The sequence below is a fragment of the Protomyctophum bolini genome, assembly GCF_963924005.1.
Source record: "Protomyctophum bolini genome assembly, chromosome: 4".
NCBI lineage: Eukaryota > Metazoa > Chordata > Actinopteri > Myctophiformes > Myctophidae > Protomyctophum > Protomyctophum bolini.
In genome coordinates, this window is record NC_137865.1 from 24,685,124 (window position 1) to 24,703,526 (window position 18,403).

General features: G+C 40.9%; 3 protein-coding genes across 4 annotated transcripts in view; 1 reads left to right on the top strand and 2 right to left on the bottom strand.

The window, feature by feature from the left end:
* The window catches only part of trim44 (tripartite motif containing 44), a 466,525-nt gene extending 461,234 nt beyond the window's left edge, over positions 1-5,291 (top strand). The window contains exon 7 of the transcript XR_013963955.1: positions 5,279-5,291. The gene's annotated coding sequence lies outside the window, so the exon portion shown is untranslated. The remainder of the gene's footprint in view (positions 1-5,278) is intronic.
* Positions 5,292-10,360: 5,069 nt separating this feature from the next.
* On the bottom strand, positions 10,361-11,714 carry LOC308313985 (tRNA (guanine-N(7)-)-methyltransferase-like). Its single transcript, XM_080761336.1, has one exon. The coding sequence runs from the start codon at positions 11,318-11,320 to the stop codon at positions 10,595-10,597; it is 726 nt and encodes a 241-aa protein (XP_080617462.1). The 5' UTR covers positions 11,321-11,714; the 3' UTR covers positions 10,361-10,594.
* Positions 11,715-13,638: 1,924 nt separating this feature from the next.
* The window catches only part of itpr2 (inositol 1,4,5-trisphosphate receptor, type 2), a 49,185-nt gene continuing 44,420 nt past the window's right edge, over positions 13,639-18,403 (bottom strand). For both annotated transcript variants that reach the window (XM_080761297.1, XM_080761296.1), the window contains exons 53-57: positions 18,094-18,215; positions 16,500-16,665; positions 16,219-16,379; positions 15,426-15,587; positions 13,639-14,855 (exon numbers count right to left, since the gene is read on the bottom strand). In XM_080761297.1, coding sequence (XP_080617423.1) covers positions 14,772-14,855; positions 15,426-15,587; positions 16,219-16,379; positions 16,500-16,665; positions 18,094-18,215 — 695 coding nt within the window. In that variant the 3' untranslated portion in view covers positions 13,639-14,771. The remainder of the gene's footprint in view (positions 14,856-15,425; positions 15,588-16,218; positions 16,380-16,499; positions 16,666-18,093; positions 18,216-18,403) is intronic.

Consider the following 18,403-nt stretch of genomic DNA (forward strand, 5'->3'; position numbering starts at 1 on the left):
TAGGTTTCTGGTTTAAGGACTTCAGTGTTTTGTACAGAACAAAGAATGTTTTTTTCTTTGTTGAAGAGTCTGAGCAATTATGTTTTAGTGTATTTTATGCCAGTGTTAATTAGATAGTTTAAGTAGCCTAGGCAGGCCTAAAGTTCAATGGATTGTTCAAAGACTGAGCTTAAATCAGAATTTGCTACTAAAAGTAAGACTAAGTTGCTAAAATACTTTTAGTCTTACTAGAATTACGAAAATTACTAGGTTAGGTTTCTGGTTTAGGTTTATTCTAAGTGGGGAACAAAGAACCTTTTTTGCATGGTGGGGAACATAGAACCTGGGGAACATAGGTACGCTCCCGACTGGAGTAGTCCAGGTAGCCCACGCTGCATGGGACACTAATCTGTTAGAACAGTTAAACCCAATGAAGACATGGCATGGCTTCATCCCCAGATACTGTGTGTGGACACATTTTCAACATTATCATGCAAAAGAGACCTTTGACATGTTTTTTGTGAAGGCTATGTTGTACTTATCTGGATGTTTTGAAATACTCTCCAATGTTTCCTGAGTTTCAAAAGGATGAAGATCCTCCTTTTACTTTGTCTTGGTTGAATTTGTACAGTTACAGTAAAGCTTGTTCATTCTCATATGACTAAAAGAAATGTTTTGGAAATATTATCGATGAAGATAGTGTTCAGATTGTCTTTCTCTACATAATTTGAATTGTTATTTTGGTGGGGAGAAAAAGGATATAAAACTGTGAATGTATCTAAATTAGTTAGAGATACTATTTGATTTTACGCTGAGGAACTGTTTAACACATTTGAAGCTGAAAAATGATGAAAAGAAAAGTACATTATTAAACTTTCCTACCATTTTCCCAAATGTGCAGGTTGAACTAACAGTGCCACTTTTGATCCCGATTATAGCCTCATTGCATGATGCCAAAAATAGGCAATTCACAAGCTCACAATGTGTCACGGATGCAACACTTTTGATCTTGTAGACCTGCTATTATCGGCACGCTCAGTCATACGACAAAGTATAAATCTGGCATTAGTCGTTTCTATGGTTGATTTTATTAATGGAAAAGGGTGTGGTGTGGTTCTTAATATGTACTGACAGTCCCTATTGTCCTCTCCCTGTGTTTAACAATATATAAGATCCTTGATGATACCATACAAATCTATGCATTAAATCATTTTTAATGTCAAGTTGCAAAAGGGATAAATGGCCAGCAAACCACAGGTGTGTCTGAATAGCTGGGAAGCATGACAAAAAACATGAAACAATGGGAGTTCCGCACAAAGACACAGAGGGTCTAAGGGCTTGCTTCTCCCTTCAAAGTGTATGAAGAGCTCTGTAAATGAAATGTCAAATATGTTTTACTTTAATGTATTTACTCCCCAGCAATGTGGCAAATGTATAACAGGACAGGAATAAAGATGTCAAGATGAACACATGTCCCAGCGCCACGTGTGTCTAATTGGAAATCTGCCTAACGATGATGTCACTGGTGGATGAGTTTCTGAACTGCCCACAGCCCTCCTATGAGACACAGAATGAGTAGGAAGAAAATGTGCTATTTTATCATGAACATTAGGGAGGACGTTATATGAAGAGTTGAAAAGTGGTGAAGTGGTCCTTTAATAAAGTTGGTTCTTTCCTTTTCTTTATAAAGCGACTTTGGGTACTTAGAAAAGTATATATAAATCTATATAAATCGGAGCTATTATTGTGGGCTCGAATAGCGAGCCCACTATTTCCACTCTTTATTCCGCCATCCCCATGAATTTCCCCATTGAAATTAATGGGATTTTTCAGCAATGAATTAGCCTACCCTCTTGTGACATCCTGTGGCTAACATCATCCTCATCATCATAGTTACTCAAGCCCACACTGTACTGTATCTTCACGAACAGTATTTTCTAGTTATTATTATTAGCAGTCAGCAGATGATGAGATTAAGTTTTGTTGCTAAAGCAACAAAGGCATTGCTAAGGCATGTTAGGCAATTTGAGTAACTTCCAATTAACTTAGAAAGGTGATCTAACAATCTAAGTCTAGATTTGTGATGTCCAGAAATTAATTTATTACCATGGTTCATATATACCGTAATCATGCAACCTTTCTTCATTCACATAATTTGCATTAATTATGTAAAATCTTTGTCAAAATAAAGAAATGTGTACAGTATATGTTTGTTTTTAGTCAACTTAGAAAGGTGAAGGAAGACGAGAGCTGGATCGTGGGGAAATAATTTAGGAGTTCCAGAAACACTTCCATAAAAATCCTGTACACAGCATTGTGAATGGACAGGTGGCTCCGCTCCTTCCAGATTGAATAAACATATGATTTTAAATTACTTTCATTTGATCATTAGCTTTTATTTTACCTAATAATTAGCTATACTTAATAAATAATATGCCAATTATGCAAATTGCCCAACATGCAACTCTTAGCAACCACATGTGAGTGCATGCACTTAATACAGGACATACTGTACTTCTGGCCGGGTTGGTGACTGTTGAAACTGGCTGTTGAGGTCAATGCTGGGAAAGCAGGTTTATTACACCTGCAGGCAATCAAAAAGAAATCAGATTGTGTGCACACGTGATTGATTGTGGCAGTGGCTCAGGCTGTACCTGTATATCTGATACGTAAAATCACTCACAAAGATCTGCTATTTTCTCGATCATTCAGAGGTTTTGATAGTTATTTTTTTACGTTTCGCCTATAGAACGACCAAAATGGGGACACCACGTTTTTTGGGGGCAGCGGTAAGATTTGGACACAATCAAAATACACTATATTCACAAAACAAGAATATAACTTGAATATGAATATGGTTTTGTTTGGTTTAATTAGCAGCATCTTTAACAGGGATTAGGGATGGAAATTAGCATTCTTGCTTAATCTGGTGTATTTACAAGGTATTGTATGTGTACTGTGTAGTGTTCATTAATATGCGCTGTGACTTCCAAATAAACGTATACAAAAACATATAAATAAATAAAATGGGCGTGGTGCTCTACCTGAATATGATAGTGTGATTCTGTGAACCTTGACCCAGGTCTTTTGACAGAATGATCATTTCAAAATCAACAGCAAAACAAAAACCCACCCAGTGGCAGTAGTAGTATGATAATGTCAAATGTATTATATTAACTGTATAATTTGTTGACTTATGGGGTCACTGTCATATTTAGGTTATGTACCGGTAGTCTAGTTACTGCTATTTACGGTTCAGATTTATTTGCATAATTATGAGGTTGTCCTGTTATGGGCCTGCATGGTGGTAAAAGATGACTGGTTATCCATTAACCCTATAGAAAGAGTAAAACATTCAGTCTGTGACAAAAAAAGATACAAACCAAGAAGTGCTTTTGCGCGGATTTAAGTAACCATGGCATCCTACGACAGTGTGGATCTTATTAAGAAAATGCTTCCCAGGGTAAGAATATGGCTCTACATTTGATGTATTTACAATTTCTCTGAAGTAGCCTAATAAAGATGTTTATAACCTAGGAATAAGAACTTTGCACACAGCGCCTACAAACACAGGCTTAAGTGCTACAATGGCCAGACTGTTCTCTCTCTCAATAGTGCTACTTTTCATATTCCTTCCTTTTTTTTGTATAGGTGTGACACGTGTATGTTTATTATTATTGCTATTGTCACTGTTATTATTAATGCTTTTATTTATTTATTAATTATACTCATAAGTGCACCTCCCGGATATACACAACATTTAACAATAAAGCATACCTTGGACCTTGAATATCACCAGTAGTAGGCCTAGTAGTATTTACCCTTTTCTAGTGTCTGATTATTCTATTTTCTATCTTTACATAGATATATGCCCACAGGAAACATGTAGCATTTGAAATATTTGTTGCACGGACCCACTACAATTACCTTGTGCCAATGATGGATAAATATGGTAATAATACGCACAAAATAATCCCATGTCCTTACTGTACAGCCTGTGGCTTTTTGTTTTGTAAACAATGTTTTTTGTTTCTACAGTTTTCAAGGATGGCACTGTAAAGGACTTGATGAGTTTAAGGGGCACCATCCCAGCCTTGTACAGAGGTAGAAATTGCCTTTCACCTTATGAAGTTGAAACATAACCTACATTTTAACATCGTAATTTAAAAAAACATCCTAATTATCCCTTCTGTGTTTTCTTCCACAAAGGCAAGACCTACAACATCCCGGTATGCATATGGTTGGAAGAAAGCTACCCTGCAAGCGCTCCGATATGTTATGTCAATCCCACCCCTGAAATGATGATTGTTCAAGGAAAACATACCAACAGCAACGGTCAAATCCAGCTGCCGTACCTACAGGAGTGGAGAACGGTAACTGTAACTGGCGGGCCTATGTTTGGCATGTCAATATAGCTGAAAAACATTTTAAAGTCTTCGCCGTGCAACACAATTATACGACAAAATATAGAATATGGCAAGTGATTAACATGTACGATTGGGGAGGACAGTATAATGTGAGAAAGTATATTTTTCTACTATGTTCCAGACTGTAAACAGACATGTATCATTAAATTCCTAGTCTACAGTACAGGATGATGTTATGAAGCTTGAGCTAGAAATTAGATCACGTCTTTTATCTTTTTAGGTAAACAACAATGACTTGGTAATTAAACAGTTTTGCCTTATCTTTTATTTGTCAATCAGAATGAGTGTGATCTTGTGAGTCTGCTCCAGGTGATGGCAGCCATGTTTGGAGAATCCCCCCCTGTGTGCATACGGCCCAATCCAGGGCCTGAACAAGCCTCATGTAAGATATGTACACTCACTGTCCATCCCTGTCGCTTATCACTCTATTCACTTATTGTACTCACATGTTTTACTTTAAATAAAAGCATCAATGCCCTATTGTAGAAATTGTCTGTTACAAGTTCGGTATTCCAAACGTTACTTAAGTACAAAAGTGTTTGCACCCAAATATACTTAATGGTCTAAAAGTAAAAGTACTCATTCTGCAGAAGTTTTCAAATGTAGGCCTATAACATTTATAAAAAAAACATCCTTTGAAAGTAGCAGGTCTACAAGCTGACTGAGCTCGTACTGTAGATTGGCTATTTTCAAATTGAAGTTGTTTTGTAATAATAATCCAAATCTACAAACTAACCAGCAACTAGAGGTTTCAAATAATGAGTTGCGTAAAAGTACAACATTTGCATTTGAGATGAAATGGAGTAAAGTCAAATTATTGGAAATCGGTACGTACTCCAACATAAAAAATACTGCAAAATGTACTTAAGTAGGTTTACAGTAGCTTACTTGAGTTACTTTACACACCCCATTAGGTCTGTAACACACACGCATGCACGTGTGCATGCACGCACGCACGCCACACGCATCAGGCTCTGTCCCTACAGGGTCTATCAGGGTCAAGGATGATTTCAAAACAAGGGATGTCACAGATGGTGAACCCACAGCCCCCCCTGGTGGAGAAGTCAAATCAAGTGAACGCATAGCCCCTGCTGATGGAGAAGAAGAATTCACAGATTTTGAAGTCTCAGCCTCCCCTAACCTCCCCCTAACCTTAACCCATGAGGCAGCGGTGGCCGAACGGTTTGCGGAGCGGTCTTGATATCGGAAGGTCGCTAGTTCATATCCCCGGACCGGCACGTTAAAATTACCACCGCTGAAGTGCCCTTGGACAAGGCATTGAACCTCTACCATGAAATGTTCTATGAGCAGGGCCTGGCTGTAAACAAGTTATTGAGCTTGGGTACATAGTACCTTTCCTTTCCTTTCCCCTGGTGGTGAAGAAGAAGTCACAGTGGAAGGCTGTGGGAGGGTAGTGGGAGGATGTCCCCAGGTGGGATCGAGTCTGTGGCTGGATGACCTTCAGGTAGTCACAGCCTGGACTGGTCCAGAAGGACTCCCAGATCTTGAAGGCACAGCCTCACCTGGTGGAGAAGAGGAACTCACAGTGCATGACGTCACAGCGTCCCCTGGTGGAGAAGATGGCCGCCGAGAGGTCCATCAATGACAGTCGAGTGGAAGAACTTCAAACTCCATCACCAATACATCTCCTCGAATTCACTCCGGGCATGATGGACCTGATAAACGTTGGAGTCAAGTTGACCCCCCTTACCAGACGGCCAGCCCCACAGCCCCCAAAAATGCTATGCAGTCCAAACATCGTGCCCCCACGACGCCATCGACTGGTGGCCTCCCATATGTCAAGCCCAGCTCCAAATAGCCTAGAAAATACATTTGATAACTGATATGAACAGGGTCCAATATGCGTAGCAACAAACATGTATGGACCCCATGCTTCTAGAAAGCCTGGTGTTTCAGGTTGAGGTTCACAACATTTCTACTGTTATTTCAAATAGAGTTTCCAAGACAAGGAGTGGTTTGAAGAGAGAATGCTGTTTGGTTACTGTACCTCACAGGCATCACAGCCCCCAAAAATGTGATAACAAGCTAAACCTTGCCCTGTTTAACATCAGGTCACTAACAAATAAGTCCTCCTTTGTAAATTACATAATCTGTAAAGAGGTTTTGGGTTTATACCCTCACGTGTGGGAGTACGCTGCGTCATCACGCCCAGGGCCTTAAAGCGACAGGCCACGAGAGTGTATAAATACATATTTCTGTAAAAATGGAACAATTAGGATGTTCTCACATGCGATCTGGAAGCAAATATTAACAGTTGAGAGTTGCATGACCATTCTAGGACACACCAATTTAAATGCTGAGGCAGGCCAGGTTCAACATGAACAAAACAATGATATTGTTGTTACTTTACTGTAGTGATGTATCCCTCTTCTTTAGGTTCACGTCAATTCCACAACCAAGCAGACGGACTTCAGGAAACTGCACCCCACCTGTCGCTAACCAGAGAGGATGGTCTACCTTTCCCGCAAGAAAATGAAACCAACTGTTAGTTCATTAGTCTATTCTTGTATCAAATCTAAATCAATTTATTTATAAAACACATTTACAACAATTGAAATTGACCAATGCTGTACATGGTGAGAACACAAAACATCAACAATAAAGTATGGAAGTACATCACTTACAACAAACAGATCAAGACATACACAAACATTAAGTGTGGTAAAAAGGTAAAAAGGAATAAAAGTGTGTTTCAAGGGATTTAAAAGGGGATGCACACGCAGATTAGACACAACGGACCGACATGTGGAAACAACGGTCGGACATGCAGTCGAACATGCGCTGCTCCCGTGCTTGCAGTTAGGGTATGAGGTAGGTTGTCGGTCTAATGACAGTTGGACCAATAGTATGTCTGGTACTTTTTATATAGAAGGGCAGGCTGTTCCCAAGACTAGAAGCAGCAACAGCAGCAAAGGCGCGGTCGCCCCTACTCCTCAGGTTGATTTCGAGAACCTCGCTGTTCTGCAGGGGGGGGGGGGGGGGGGGGGGGAAGAGTGGATGGCATTACATTTTCAATGGGAGTCATGCTTTTGACGACAACCTTGCTCCATGGACAGCCATGGAGCAAGGTTGTCTCGTCAAAACCACGTGACTTCCTTTGAAAATGAATTGCGAGCTGCTCTGCCCCCCCCTCTCCCCCCAGAACAGCAAGAGAACAGGCGCCTTTTATGTGTGACTGGAGCCTGAGAGCAGCTTGTTGGCTGATGTATTAATCATAGCAATTTACCTTTTTTTTCTAGCTGGCACTTTTATCATCAATCCAGGTAAATTGGAAAGTGGATGTTGCATTATGCCTCATTTAATATAGCCCTATTATATTTAGTAAATATGCATCAATGATGCATTATGGAAAACTGGTTAATCTTTCCAGATTAATTTTGCCAGTTAACCTGGATATGTTGAGGGTTGATTCAGTTTCATGAAAGCAATGCCACACTAGTTACCATGGAAACTAATGCTGTGGATTTAGCCTGCTCCGGACCAGGCTAACAGCCAGGTTTAACCTGATGTCTTTACTGTTCATTAAGCAGTCAATCTGATCACAAACCAATGATTTTTTCCACACTTATTCAATTATGAGTTTATGTTGCCTTATTTTTATCGGTCTGCATTAAAGGACAAATTTAAGCAAATTGTCGCCAGGACCACGGAGTGGCACAACCAGTGGAACAGCATGGGTAGCCGGACAGCCCAGTGGACAGAGAGAGGCATCACCCCAGAGGAACGTCTCGCGACTGGCCATGACCAACCTTGGGCCGTCTGGAAGGCCCTGAACCGTCTGCGGGTCGGAGAAGGACGCTGCAAGGCATCCATGAAAAAATGGAATATCATCTTTTCTGATGCATGCGTGTGTGGCGAACCACAAACAATGGACCACATCATGATGTGTATCTCTGCTCCACAATGTACTGGAGATGACCTGGCCGGGCCAAATGCTGCTGCACTCGCCTGCGCCAACCACTGGAAAGACGTGATATAGAAGATGGCCAGACACGAAGAAGAAGAAGAAGAAGAAGCACTATATACACAATCAAAGAATGAAAATATATAGGCTGCACAACCTCACCATGACAGCTTGTAGATCAGCTACTTTTGGTGAATGTTCCGCCACAATAGGTTTGCTGTGGTGCAAGTGGTTAAGAAGAATTATTATATTATATAGCCCAATTATTTCTTTTGTAAAATTGAAAACTACTAAATATTACCATTACTCATTGTTTTACATTTTACTGTAACTTTTCACTGGTTTTGGTTTAAATCCTGGATTATTTAATCCAAGTTTCGTGAAACAGGCCCCAGGACAAAGATTCAGATTATTAAAGACACATTTCACTTTGTTTATTCATGTCCCCAACAAACACGTCTCTGTCGGGCAGAAACCTCACATGTCCAAAACCATCACTCCTCAGGACTCAAAAACAACTAAAGTAGCAGATCGCCTCGTTTAGAGCTTTCAGATCTATAAGTTAAATTACGAAGGTAACCCATGATTAATAAAAAAACAAATGAGATAGCTCACATATGGAGATTGCGCCTCCTGGTGTGATCAACCGCTACTTTTGATACCCCTGTGTGACGCTGTCGTAATAGTTCATACATTACAAAAAGTTGAAATAGCAGATCTACTAAATCAGCTACAGTGTGATCTTTTTCTTAACATACTGTATAGATATAAAAAGAAAAAAATAATGTCAGTCATTTCTTCGTAGGCCTATACTTCAGGAATGTATCAACAGTCAGAAATGTATGCTTTACTCATAATGTTCCAATGGTCAATGCCAAAAACAAATAAAATCGTTAATAGCAATTAACTTAATTGACAATTAATCATCAACTTGTAATCGTGACAGCCCTAGACAGCAATGATCTTGAATGAACATCTTCTAAATATTATTTTTTAAATGGCCTACTTCAGGTAAACAGTGTGAACATGTCCATTGAGTGTGTCAGTGAACACACTGTCCGTCAATCAGCTAAACCGGTGTTGTGAATTTGTGATTGGTTTAGCTTATGGAACACACTGCCGGTGCATGTAAGGTTAGCACCATCCTTGCCCCTGTTTGTCACTTTTGATATCGTTTTCATATTGCTTTTGACTTACTATATGTTGTTTTTTAACCTTACTCCATACAGCACTTTTGAAAAGTGCTATATAAATAAAGTTCATTATCATTATCATGTAGTGGTTCTCAAAGTGGGATAAGGGGACCTCCATGGGGTCTGTGAAGGGGTTCCAGGGGGTCCCCAGCAAAATCAGTTAATATAATGTATTGGTGATGGAATATAACGCGTTGCATAGCAACATGCAGTGAGCTTGTAGATCGGCCATTTATGAATAAATGTGGGAAGAAAAAAAAAGAAAACACAAATCTTCTCTGGTCTGGTGAGACTATGGGCTGTATTTTGCATGTCTTAAGTACCAGGTCTTATTGCGAACGCAATGAGCACTTACTATGAGACCTAGCAGATCATGTCTGTCTGTCTGTGTGTGTGTGTCTGTCCCGCTATATGTCCAAATATGGAGTGTGTTGCATCAGCAATCACTCAGCTCCATATATGGGCACAAAAGGGGCCAGGTCCACATATACAGTAACAGCGGGACAGACAGACAGACATGATCTGCAGAGTCTCAGCTGCGTTCGCTTCCCGCGTTTGCGCGTCTTACTGGTTCCCTAACTTGAGTAAACTAAAGACCTGGAGGCGTGGTCAATGCTCTTTGGCCACTCAGAATTAGCCAAATGGCATTGATCACGCCTCCAGGTCTTTCGTTTACTCAAGTTAGGGAATAAGACATGGTACTTAAGACAAGCAAAATACAGCCATATGTCTCTTCCTGGCACATCTTTTCAGATAAGGGGGGGGCAGCAGCCAAATACATGTTGGTTCCATTTGTACATTTACATTGATTTTACAATATAAATTGGAGGGCCATTAAATGGCGGTCCATAGACTAATTAAAGTCAAACTGGGGCTCCTTAAACGGGTTGAGAATGAGAATCACTGCTAGAGCCGTAAAGATCTTCTCTTATGGGGGTCCCTGGCATATCTTTTCAAATGGGGATCCACAGGCCAATTAGTGTCATTTTAGGGGTCCTTGACATGAAACAGTTTGAGAACCATTCATCCATCTTCTATAATGATCCTCCATATGTGGAGGGTTTATTATTTCAGTTTGGATCCTCTTCTACCCTCTGGAACACCGCTAAGAAGTTCTTCCCACCGTTTCTCTGCACCTTCTTGCCCTCCTCCGTACTGGTACCCAGAAGACTGACGACGAGGTCACCAGCCAGCTGTTCGTCAAGAACACGCGTGAACAGTGGATGCTCAGTGAAGTGCTTCACGATCCAGATGTGCACTTCCTCCACGTCTGTGTTGGTGTACACCAAGCCCCCAATTCTCAGGGTGTAGGCATACTCTGCCAACAGCGTTGGACTAATTATCCTCCACTTGTGCTTGGTCTTCTTAAAGTGAGGATCAGGGAACAGGAAGAACATCTTACTGAGCTGTCCCTTGGAGAAGAAGTTTGGCAGGTATTTCATGGCATTGCTGCGGAGGCAGGCGATATTCCGGTACCCTCCTGGCTGGGAGGCCCTCAGGGAGCGGATGCGGTCCTGGACATAATCTGACACTTTGACCCGGATCTCCAGGCCCAACATTAGCTGGTCTGGGAACAGTGGAGACAGCTCCACTAAAAGGCCTCCGTATCCGCAGCCGATATCTGCAAACTCCACCTGAGCCGTTGAACCTGGTTGTGTGAAGACCTCTGGGTAGAGATCTGACCAGTCCATGCTGTCTGGACACACTGGATATTCAAACGTGTGGTCTGCCATGGGATTAGAATGAGCACGTTGTCTGTAGAAACGCTTCTGTGGCATCGATGTGCTCGTAGCCATCTTGTCTCTTGTTGTGTTAAATGAATGATCAGTAATTATTAAAAGTTCCTGCTATAACCACATTTAACACAATCCAGGGCAGACCCGCTCATGTCACTGTGACTCAGCCATAACCATGAGGATCGAGTTGAGTATGAGTTCCCAATGCAGCTACGACCAAATTGGCCCAACTATGGGCTGTGTTGTCTAACCTCAATGTGAGAGGGAAAACAAAAACACTCTCCGTCTAAACGGTGCAGTTTACCTCACGAAGAATCACTGTAAAGAGTCAGCAATCCGGCGAAGTCCTTCTGGTAGATTTATTCAATTCTGCAGCAAGGACAGACAAAACACGGACACGTTTAAGCGTCAAGCCACTTACTAGCCCAGAGCTTCTGAATCTCAGCGTGTATGAAACAATGGGGGCACATTTATAGAGGGGGACCTGGGTGTGACACTAAAAGCGGTCCGTCTAGAAAAGGGGCTTTGGCTCAGGTCCCCCGTTACTAACAGAGTAGTATAAAAGAGAGTAATGACACGCTTTGATCTATTTCTAATACTATTCAATTTATTAATCTTTTATACTCATATATACTATCCTATTTGATTTATACTGCTCTGGGTACTAACCTTAGGTAATAACCTTAGAGTATACCAGAGCCTTACTAAAGTAGGCCTATAATTTGTTTATAATCTTTTATTTTTAAACCTAAAATGAAACAACAGAAACACATGCCTGTTTTTCGTTATTCTGAATGTCTGTAAACATTGGGTGGGAAGAGCAAAGAGCTGCACAGTTAAAATGCAGGAGTTCAACTATTGTGGTGTCCATGAGGTCACTGGTCAGGTTACTGGCCGGGTCGGGTCCATATATGCAGATCTATAGGCTAAGGTGATCCAGTCTTCTCCATGACACTCACCATATATGGAGCGTGTATTGAATGTAGGCAACAGGGTTTGATGAGATCAGATCAACATATAGAATGTCAGAACAGGTCAGGTCCATGGTCGTTTTTTAACCCTTGTTTTTAAACTTGATGAAATAAAGGATTTTCTACTTCAACCATGGACAGAGCTGCCTTGGACCCTCTTTTAAGTTTGCACCTTCTTACGTCCTTCCACAGTGAATTTGACGTATTTAAGCTAGAACTTTTTAAGAACTTGTGTGCTTTGTTATTTGAAACCCTCTCCAAAGAGCACCTGTCTACAGTTTTCTGTATATAAAGGACCCACGTAGCAGTAGCACTTTTTTTTCTCCCCCAGGTCAGGTCCATATATGGAGATCTAAGGGTTTGATGAGGTCAGCACAAAGATGGAATTAATTCTGTACGCCTACTGGCCATAAGGAGCGTGTCTTGAGGCATGACATACGCGAGATGTAGGTTTTCATAGTATAAACTGCGACCTACGGTCGCTATAATAATAATAATAATAAATAATGATTATTAGTGTGGTTGCTGTAGGAAACCAGACTATTATTTTTTCCCCATTTTTTGTCACCCTAGACCTATAGAGTAACCTCTTTTCTGTAAACTTTAATTTTGAGTTAGAAAATGTGATATCGGATTCCTTGCACCAAACAGCTGTATGGTCACTGGTTAGGGGGATACGGTACGTGTCATTCCCACATCTTCTGCCTGCTTGGATGAGAGGGTGCAGGAGGGACCTTGAACTGACCTTTAGCACATATGCCTGTCTAAGACTGGTCTAAGATACATATGAGCTTAGGGAGTATTTCTTCATATATTGACCCATGTCATTTTCACCTTGTGTTATAAAATAACACAAATAACACCCCAAAAAACCTGAACTTTGAGCATTCAGTGGATTTTCTGTGGTTTTCTCTGGGGTTTGGAATCTTTTTGAGCTGCAATGAAAACAGGCAAAACAGTGAAAACTGTGACATCTTTTGACATGTATGGTTTTTGCAGGCTGTGACATCACAAACAGCAGGAAAATCAGAGCACTTGTTTGAGCCAGAAAACCCGACCACAGAAAATCTACTGAATGTTAAAAGTTCAGGTTTTGTGTGTGCAATTGAGCTCAGAAAACCTAAAAAAGTATAATATATATATATATATATATAGGCCTATTTAAACTTTTTTTATGTGCGCGTGTGTGTGTGTCAATCAGGAGGTTGATAGTTGATACCATGAGCTGCACCACTCAAAAAACATAATTTCATAGAATTCATACTGGCTGGTAGGTTCAGTGCGGAGCTGTTCAGTTCGGTATTTTACACCACTATAAAGTGTGTGTATTTAATTTGTACCCAGCATCATTGACTAACTACAGAATACTAATGCCGTCAGTGCTGACACAAAGCCTAACAAGGATAGTCTCATTTTTTCCAAACTTTTATTACAACACACAGCATCAGACAACAATAAAGTTAACCCATCTATTTTGTTTTTAAGTGTACACGGACAACTCCCGAGTCCCATTATGTGCATGTAGCCATGTACACATTACCTGCAACGTGCTGGTTAAAACACACTTTCAGGTAAACTGAAATGAATTGCAGTCCGACGGAAAGCTAGTGGGCTGGATTTACAATGCAAGTTTTAAAAGCACTGACAAAAAGAAAAGAAAATCCTCAGAAGAGCAAGATGGTATGACAGTAAAGTAAATATTACAGTAGTATTAGCCAATATCTCTGTCAACATCAACAATCTTTACATTGAACTGTATTTTTCTAAGCAACTATATCTTCTGTCGACATGACATTCTGTACCAGTATAGGATTTAGACACAAAAGGCCTTTCAAGTAAGTTCCACACAGGAGATCAAATTATCTTAATCCACATCCCTGTATTATATATACTTTGTACAATTCTGTAGACATTAAAATTGTGCAGTGAATGCATACAGGACATACAGACAACAAAATAAATCCAGTTATAGAACTTCAACATTTTACTCTTTTGTTTTAAAAGTGCAGTCAAAAACCGCAATGTACAACAGTATATAAAAGTTAATGAGTGAGGCAGCAAAACAAACAACAAATGAACCTTACTCCAGTTATGTTAATTTGACATAAAAAAACACTAAAAATCTAAAAGTGGGAGGAGAATACTTAACGTTAACCACGCGCACTTTCTTCCATTTAATCGGAAACAAACAGGAATTGAAGAACGTACCATCCTGACCATCACACCATTTCCTTAACTTCACCTTCCCCTGCACCTATGTGGCACCTTGGTGTACTCACACGACACTGGCACATGTCTGGCAAATTCACTGGCATTCACAAAGGACATATATGGGGCTTGGTCGTGTTTTACAGTACCTTAAAGGTACACCATTCATCTCTGTGCGAGTGTAAGTTTTCCTTTTTTAAATAAGGCAACATTTGTGTTAAAGACAATTCTGTCAGTTCTCATCGGCTCTTGTAATATAATGATCTGTGATTGTGGGTTTTGCTCAGGGTAAATGCCCTCAGCAGGGGGTCCTAAACTGTTTCTCTGGGCCCTCAGGGGGCTGAGATGTGGTGGTTGGCCTGAGGCGGCGGCCCCAAGAAACCAAGTCTCTGTTTGTTCTTCCTTTGCTCTGTCATCTGTGGAGAAAAGATTGTGAGAGAGTGAATGAAAGAAAGAGAGGAGAGAATGTATAAATGTGTGTACTAACTATGATAATATTGGTGTTAGTCAAATACAATTCCCCCCCACAAACAGGCCTTAATGGAGCCAACAGTACAAGTTCCCCCTGTAACTTTAGATAAGACTTTTGGTGCCACGTCACACCACCACTTGGTCCGACCATGTAACAAAGCTAAACCTATAACATCACACCGTTTAATTCAAGTCTTATTACTTGGCATCAGTGATGTAGCATTATTATGTGGTGTTTAACCCCCGAGTTACGCTATTCTGCAGTGTTTAGCCTACTTGAGTCTAGAAGCTAGCTACTGTAAAGAATATAAACAAGAGTTCACCTGTACTGCAGGCTCAGAAATAAGACTGTGTTGAACTAACAAGATGCTAGTTTTAATTCATTTGGAATTGTGGGAAAATGGATCAATTAATTGTTTTCCTTGTTTTTGTTTGTTTGTTTGTGCATTTTAGAGTGGTGCATTTGGATTTGAGCTTAGGCTGCGTTGAGACTCGTTGAGGAAGAGTGACCTCACCTGATCCTTCAGCTCAAACAGCTGGCCAGAGAGCATGGACACCAGGTTGAAGGTGCTTTCCAGTTTCTCCTGCAGAGAGCGGGCCTCGTTCTGCTCGCTGTCCCCTTCGCTGCTCACCAGAGACATGGCTCTCATGCGGGGGAACCAGTCCAAGTTCTTCTCCTGGGAGGAGAGGAGACACAGGGAGAGACCAGTATAATAATAATAAAACTTTATTTGTATAGCACCTTTCATGACATGAAATGCAGCTCAAAGTGCTTTACAGAAAAATGGAGAATAAAAGAAAAGCAAGGCAACAACATTAAAAACAATGAGAGAAAGACAACGTGGAAAATGGAGGTGGAGACATGCTTACAGCTTATAATATAGAATCATAGTCCTACTGGAAAAATTTAAATAAGCTAAATGAAAAGATAGCTGGGAGACACAGAACAGAAATATTAATATTTTTCTAGTCTATGGTAATTGGATGTTACGCAAATTGCAACAGGCACTTCAATTTCTTACCCATTCCACAAAATGATGTAGGAATGAGTCACTGAGAGTGTGTATCTGACCTAGTGTGTCTCATGAGGAGCACATGTTAGTTTCCGTTCTACGTGAGCATATAAACACATTTCCATTCACCAACAAAGGATATGGAGAGTAAATTGGGATGGCGGACTAGAGACTATTTGAGCTTTTTTCTCTCCACACATTTGCTGCAGAAGGGCAGCACTGTGAACGCCTGCTGACTGGGGAAAGTATACTACAATGTCCTGAATCATAAGTATGTTAACAAAACACTACTAACCTTAATCATCTGAGCCACGTAGCTCTCAGGGCCCGTGTACTCAGTTGGGTCCTTCACCCTCACTAAAACCATGAAGTTAAGGTAGTGCCACATGTTGTGTTCATTCTTGATATGCTCCTCAAATGACACCGTCTTGTTGTCAAATTTGTCTCTTTCCAGCCCTGTGATGAAACATAAGACAGGAGGGTTAGCGGGATGAGGTTAGTGTGTAGGTGTGTGTGTGTGTGTGTGTGTGTGTGTGTGTAAATTACAATAGTGTGAACAAGCACTATAACACACACCGCAGATGAAGCAAGAGGTTTTGAGGACTTCTTCCTTCTTCTGTTTCTCACTCCTCAGGTCGGCGAATGTGTCAATGATCACACCAAAGATGAGGTTGAGAACGATGATGATGACAATGAAGAAGAACAGAAGATCATACACCACCCGGGCAGCAAACAGAGGCTCCTGGGTAGGTAGAATTTACAAAAAGGTCAAATATAAAGTAAGTAAAAATGTAATTGTATTGCAATTTTACGGTACAAAGAGGGATTGAAACGTACACAAATTGGTACCTCTAACCAATCTAGAAAGGTGCACTCAGTGGACCACAAATCTTTGCCAAAGAATGTCTGATGTCATCAAAACAATGTCGTATTGATATCCAAATATAGAGTTCTATACAGCTCAATAGACTCATCATTGAGCGGGATATGTTGTGTATGTTGGTATTAGTGAGTCGAGCTGAGTAAATATGCATTTTAAATATATGTTCTGTGTTTTGGGTCCACAATACCCGTAGCAGAAGAAGAAGAAGAAGGTCGGGAGTGGCTTATTGTCGGTATCAGCCGGTAACACGCAAGAGTCTATCCCCGTTACAATGTGCTAGACCCCTGAGAGATGGAGTCTATCCCCGTTACAATGTGCTAGACCCCTGAGAGATGGAGTCTATCCCCGTTACAATGTGCTAGACCCCTGAGAGATGGAGTCTATCCCCGTTACAATGTGCTAGACCCCTGAGAGATGGAGTCTATCCCCGTTACAATGTGCTAGACCCCTGAGAGATGGAGTCTATCCCCGTTACAATGTGCTAGACCCCTGAGAGATGGAGTCTATCCCCGTTACAATGTGCTAGACCCCTGAGAGATGGAGTCTATCCCCGTTACAATGTGCTAGACCCCTGAGAGATGGAGTCTATCCCCGTTACAATGTGCTAGACCCCTGAGAGATGGAGTCTATCCCCGTTACAATGTGCTAGACCCCTGAGAAATGGATTGCTGAAGTGGAGCGCCACACCTACCATCAGCTCCCAGTACTTCCCGCATGACTTGCTGCACCAAGTCGTGCTACTCATTCGCTGAGTTGGCGGTGGCCAGGATCGAACCCATGAACTTGTGGTCCAAAGGCAAGAGCTAGACCGACTGAGCTACCCGGACACTAATACCCATAGGTTGACTGGTATGTGTTTAAATATTGTTCTTAATGTATTGTTATTGTTGTGTTATTGGCCTGATTAAGACCCAAATGTCACGCCAGTAATAAAAGTAAGTTTTTTTTAGCTTAAAAACAGTGTGCAGATGTTTTATCTTCTCCTTGCGTCTTGACTTGATGCCCAGCACCTGGTCTAAATACACACATAAGATGTGCACATAATCTCCTCTGTAAATATTGGAGTAAAACAGCTACAGGTATATTGTATTTTGATTCCAACAGAACACTTTCTATAAATCAAACGCTTTAGAATTCATAACTGTAAATTATTGCATTCAAAACTATTATGAATTGGGCCATTAGAATAGACAGAATAAATAGAATAAACTGATGAGAATCAGAAACTTCATTGCCAGGTTTTCAATAATTTGCTTTGGCAAACATGGTGTGGACCGGTTTCCTCACCGCTTTAGAGGGCCTCCTGAGAATGTCCCCCACGCCTCCTCCATTCCTCAGTCCCTGGTTCAGTACCGTTATAATGCACATGAGCAGCGTGTCACACACCCTCTCCATCCCGTCATCCTCAGCTATCACAGGACACACACAAACACACACACATACAGAAATAAATCAAATCAAATGTTTATTAAGACAGCTGCCGGAGGAGAGGTAAAAGTGAATAAGTAAATCTTTGTTGCCCAGAGACTAAATTTAACACGAGTAATGTTACAGTGTATGAATATGGAAAAGAAAGAAGAGAGATGACATGCATGTA

What these genes read in the sequence shown, in the direction of transcription:
- LOC308313985 (XM_080761336.1), bottom strand. Translation starts at nt 11,320, where the DNA reads ATGGCTACGAGCACATCGATGCCACAGAAGCGTTTCTACAGACAACGT.